We start from the raw sequence: 5,063 nt of genomic DNA, 5'->3' as shown, positions 1-5,063 counted from the left end.
GAGAGAGAGAGAGAGAGAGAGAGAGAGAGAGAGAGAGAGAGAGAGAGAGAGAGAGTGGAGAAGCGTACCTTCCCTCACCGTACGCGGCCGAGTCCCGCGCCCAGCATGTACTGCGACCTGTCCCGGACGTGTCCCGGACCTGTCCCCCTGCAGGCGGCGGAGCTCAAGTACCGCGACTTGCCGGAGCTGCAGGCGCGGCTGCGGGCCAAGCGAGAGGCCCTCCGAGAGCACTAGCCGGCTGACTAGTAGTTCGTGCCGAACAGGCGCAGCTGCGGGCGAAGCAAGAGGCGCTCGCCGCGGCCGACGGCGGCGAGGCGCTCACGCGCACCACCGTCGGCGAGGAGGGCGTGGCGGCGGTGGGTGGGGCGGGCGTGCCTTCGCACGGCGCATGGCTGTGTGAGCAGGCGAGGCGAGGGGTCCGCCGGCCGAGAGAGCGCAGCTGTGAGCAGCGTCTCTTCACACCTGCAGCTGTGGGCAGGCGAGGAGGACGTGGCGGCCGTGGTGTCGCAGTGGACAGGCGTGCCGCTCAAGAAGATGCTGGCGACCGAGGCGCAGCGCAGATCCGCGCGCTGGCCGACCCGAGATTGGCCGAGATTGGCCGAGATTGGCCGAGATTGGCCGAGGGTAGGCGCAGAAGATCCTCACGCTGGCCGACCAGCTGCGGCAGCGGGTGGCGGGGCAGGACGACGCGGTCGAGGCGGTGGCCGAGGCGATCCAGCGCTCGCGCGCGGGGCTGAGCGACCCGGACAAGCCAACGGCGTCGCTCATGTTCCTCGGCCCGACGGGGGTGGGCAAGACGGAGCTCGCAAAGGCGGTCGGCGGGCGCGAGCTCCGAATCGATTGCTGTGTCCTTCGGTGAGCGGGTCACTATGTACCGCCAGGCGGTCGCGGACGCGCTTTTCGACTCGGAGGAGGCGATGGTGCGGATCGACATGTCCGAGTACATGTCGCAGGAGAGCTTAGTTCACCAGTCAATCAGTTCATCAAGTAGTCGATTCATCAAGAGTGCGTGTGTCGCAGGAGAGCGTCTCCCGGCTGCTCGGCGCGCCGCCAGGGTACGTGGGATACGAGGAGGGTGGCCAGCTGGCCGAGGCGGTGCGGCGGAGGCCGTACTCGGTCGTGCTTCGACGAGGTGGACACGGCGGTCTCGGGCAACCTCGGGCAACCTCGACCACTCTCCTGTAGGTTGTGCTCTTCGACGAGGTGGACAAGGCGCACCCGGAGGTCTTCAACGTGCTGCTGCAGGTCCTCGACGGCGGGCGCCTAGCTAATCAGTAGTTGGATGCACTCGTCATGGTTGACGAATCAGGTCCTCGACGACGGGCGCATCACCGACGGGCAGGGGCGGACGGTCAACTTCAAAAACACGATCATCATCCTCACCTCCAACGTGGGGGCGCAGGCCGTCCTCGACGCCGACGTCGACCTCGTGGCAGGAGAGCGCGACGAGGCCGAGGTGCGGCTGCGCGTGCTCGACGAGCTCCGGTCTCGCTTCCGGCCCGAGTTCCTCAACCGGCTCGACGAGCTGGTCCTCTTCCGGCACTCATTCAAAGCAGTTGTCGATGCGTTATGAGTTGTTAATCAGGCTCGACGAGCTGGTCATCTTCCGGCCGCTCCGCAAGGCGCAGCTGCGCACCATCGCGCTGCTCGCGCTGCGCGCGCTCACGGGGAGGCTCAAGGCGCGGCAGATCTCGCTGCACCTCCCCGACGACGCGCTGGGCGTGCTCGTCGACCTCGGCTGGAACCCGGAGTACGGCGCGAGGCCGCTCAAGCGCACCATTCAAAAGGTGTTACCCCACATCTCCCCGCATCTCCCACCATATCTCCCCCTACCTCTCGACCACCATTGAACAGGAGCTCGAGGCGCCGCTCGCGCGCGCGCTGCTCGCCGGCGAGATCCGCGACGGCGACGACGTCGAGATCCACGTGGACGCGGCGTCGTCGCGGCTAGCCGTGCGCGTCGTGGGGCATAGCGGCGTGGCAGCGTAGCTTGTACTACAAAGGCGGAGGGGGAGGGAGTGGAAGGGCACTAGCGCCCCACCTCGCCGATCCTATCTTCAGCCACATCACTACGGCTTTACATTTTCCTCTTTGCCAATGTCACATTGGCATAGAGCCGTACGTCAAACTTGAAGTTATTAACTTGATGGGGATTCGCGCCCCCGGTTAGGAAGTACGCTGACTAAAAAAGATTCAGGTGTCCGGTTTGCAAATCAACTTCCCTCCCCAAACCGCTTTCCCCGGACCCCCCGCGGCATCTGGGGCCGGGGGCCGTGCTCACAGTCACACGTGCACAACGTGCAACACGCCAATCCGAATGGCCATCGATGTCCGGTCTGCATCATCTATCCCCCCGACTGTCTCCCGTGTGTCTCCTTTCGCCCAGCCAGACCCTGACCCCACTTCCCCCTCCCCCGCCCTGCCCGCTCCGACGCTCTTGTCCCAAGCGTACGAAGCGCGCCGAGAGACGCAGACCCCCCCCCCCCCCCCCCACCGCCGCTGTGCGTCGTGCTCCGCAGCCGCAGGGTCTGCTGCTCTCTCTGCCGTGCTCGCGCGGCGGTCCCGCAGGAACCCGCGCCCTTGCCGCCCGGCCGGGGCTGGAGAGGCTCAGTAGAGAGGTGGATGCCGCGCTCCTCGCACACGGCCACCAGCTCAGGCTGCTTGTAGTTGTTGTAGTCCACGTAGAGCGTCTGCACGCGAGGGAAGGTGCGATGAGCATTGGGCGGGGGGAGGGGCGTGTGGCGAGGGGGGCGTCTCGCGCCTTCAAGCTCGGGGCGGCCCCCTCCTTGTGAGGGCGGCGGCCAGCGCCTTGCAGCCCTCGTCGCCAATCTTGTTGTCGTGGAGATAGAGCTCCTCGAGCCGCGGCGCTGCCCCCCCTCGCGAGGACCTCCGCCAGCTGCGCCGCCTCCGCGTCGCCCCAGCCGAGGCCGCGGTAGATCAGCACGGTCGCCTTGCCAAACTGCTCCTCGAAGGCGTCCTTGTACAACCCCTTCACCAGCGGCTTGTCGTCCTTGCCGTTGGTGAAGCTCTTCGTCTCCAGCTCCGCCGCGAACGCAGACGGCAGGAGGAGGTGAGGAAGCTCGAACACGAGCCGAGCGAAGCGGAGGCAGCGTCTGGCGCGACGAGCGACTTTGCAGTAGCAGCGGCGACGGCCGCGACACCAGCCTCGGTTGGTAGATCACGTAAATCAGCAGGCTGGCCACCAGACGGCGCGGCGGACGGCGGCGCGACGGACGGAGAGGCGGGCGGCGGAGCCGATGGCGGGAAGCTCGAACACGAGCCGAGCGAAGCGGAGGCAGCGTCTGGCGCGACGAGCGACTTTGCAGTAGCAGCGGCGACAGCCGCGCGTCTCGCAGGTTGGGGTTCCGAAACCACCACAGGTGCACGTGTCGCCATACAGTAGAGCGCCGCAGATGCTGCAGTAGGGCCACAAGCGGCGGCACTCGGTGCATCGCACAGCTTGGTGGAGGCGCCCTCTGTCGTTGGCGCAGCGAGAAGTAGGCATCGCAAACGCGGCGTGCATGAGCAGGAGCGCCGGAAAGTGGCACGCCGAGCTCATGCTTTACGGTAGCGGGCGATGAGGTCTGTCATGCTGGTCATCTGTCAGCCGGTGTGTGGGTGGTGCGTCCGTAAGCATGCAGGCATACCACAGGTATACAGGCATAATAATACAGGTATATGAGCTGGTGCTTCGCCGTTGTATCTCTCCCTGTCCGGCGTGGTGGCTCTCTCGCTCGCGTCCCGTTCTCGTGCCGGCCGCACGCCGTCGTGTCTCGCGCTTCCTCGCGTGCGCGGGCCTCGGCGGGCAGCACCTCGTCTGGTGCTCTGCTAGTCGCTAAATGTGGTGCTGTTTGGCGCATTGTGGCAGGGCTACTGGCACGCGGAGCTGGGGTATCCACCCGTCTCAGCTCGCTGCCGATCTCTACTACTACCTCCCGCGTGGCGTGCACGGGAGGCGTCGGGTATCCCGTGTGCCCGGCGGGCGGGGCGCGCACCATGCTGCTTGAGGGTGATCGTCGGGCGCTCCGTTAAGGCACGAGGGCTGCCCCGGACCGATTTACGCCCCGGCGGGGATGGATTTGCGGGTTTCCCCGTGCCGCGAGACTTGGGCGGTATCTCCCGCGATGTGTCGCGGACAAACCCAAGTAGACGCCCCTTGGGCGGGATCGCGTCTTACTTACACAAGAGGAACTATAACACATCGCTAGTCATGTACAATCATGAGAACTGGGTCCAGGCCCCATAGTGAGGTGGTCTCCCAGTCTAGCGCACCTCGCGCCCGGCGGGCGGCGACCTGTCCGTCCACCGACCCCTCCGCCCGCGCGTGCCAACGCCGCCTCCACCGCCGAGTCGAAGAGCCGATGTAGACCCGTCGTCCGTCCACCGTGTGGTACGCCGCGAAGCGGCCCGACGCCCAGGGAAGTCGGCAGCCGCGCGAGCCCGACGCCTGCTCCTGCTTGCGCACGCCTGCGTAGCCAGTGCTGCTGCGACTCGAGAGGTGCAGCCGCCAGCCCTGCGCCTCTGTCACCACCGCCGGCGCCTCCCCCGCGGGGCCCATGTGGGATGGACCTGCGAAAGCGCGGGGAAGGGAGAGTGCATTCAGAAGGCAGAACCTGAGCACAAGTGGGGGGCTTGCTCGCGAGCCTTGACTTGCATCGACTTGATTACAACGCGGAGCCATCGCGGGTAGCCAGAGGCGGCGGACCGATCAGCATGGGCGGCGTGTCATTCTGCAGTCGATCGCCGCCGAGCGGCATAGCGGCGCCGTCGCGGGTAACCAAAGGCGGCGGGACGGCGGGAGAGGGCGGTGGTGCGGGCGGTGATGCTGATGATGTGGCCATTGGCCGCCGCCGCGTCCTCTTTGCGAGCGCTCTCGACTTCCGTCCCTTTTTACGCTTGTCCCCCCCCTTGCTCGTGTGTCTGACTTTTCGCCGGGTCAGGCCACTTGCTGTCGGCCGTCTACTTGGGTTTGTTAGCTGTGAAGTGGTTTCCCCAGAGACGAATTCTTCTTTCTGTGTGTGCCAGTCCGCGCCAGTCCGCGCCCTTGTCGTGCCAGTGTGCTG

The 5,063-nt window shown here is 66.3% G+C and overlaps 2 protein-coding genes across 2 annotated transcripts in view; one reads left to right on the top strand and one right to left on the bottom strand.

Moving 5' to 3' along the window:
• EMIHUDRAFT_246308 (Clp protease) overlaps positions 1-1,989 on the top strand; it is a gene marked incomplete at both ends in the record, with an annotated part of 4,859 nt that extends 2,870 nt beyond the window's left edge. The window contains 8 exons of the mRNA XM_005766625.1: positions 264-416; positions 629-814; positions 882-920; positions 1,021-1,116; positions 1,186-1,245; positions 1,310-1,528; positions 1,623-1,787; positions 1,855-1,989. Of these exons, the coding sequence (XP_005766682.1) occupies positions 264-416; positions 629-814; positions 882-920; positions 1,021-1,116; positions 1,186-1,245; positions 1,310-1,528; positions 1,623-1,787; positions 1,855-1,989 (1,053 nt within the window). The remainder of the gene's footprint in view (positions 1-263; positions 417-628; positions 815-881; positions 921-1,020; positions 1,117-1,185; positions 1,246-1,309; positions 1,529-1,622; positions 1,788-1,854) is intronic.
• Positions 1,990-4,188: 2,199 nt separating this feature from the next.
• Positions 4,189-4,830, bottom strand: EMIHUDRAFT_370880 (hypothetical protein). Its single transcript, XM_005766624.1, has 2 exons — positions 4,645-4,830; positions 4,189-4,569 (listed from the first exon to the last, which is right to left on the bottom strand). The coding sequence occupies exon 2, from the start codon at positions 4,556-4,558 to the stop codon at positions 4,205-4,207; it is 354 nt and encodes a 117-aa protein (XP_005766681.1). The 5' UTR covers positions 4,559-4,569; positions 4,645-4,830; the 3' UTR covers positions 4,189-4,204.
• Between the last annotated feature and the right edge of the window lie 233 nt (positions 4,831-5,063).

Source organism: Emiliania huxleyi (assembly GCF_000372725.1).
Source record: "Emiliania huxleyi CCMP1516 unplaced genomic scaffold EMIHUscaffold_503, whole genome shotgun sequence".
NCBI lineage: Eukaryota > Haptophyta > Isochrysidales > Noelaerhabdaceae > Emiliania > Emiliania huxleyi.
The sequence above is the reverse complement of the archived record's forward strand: the minus strand, read 5'-3'. Positions and strand labels throughout refer to the sequence as shown.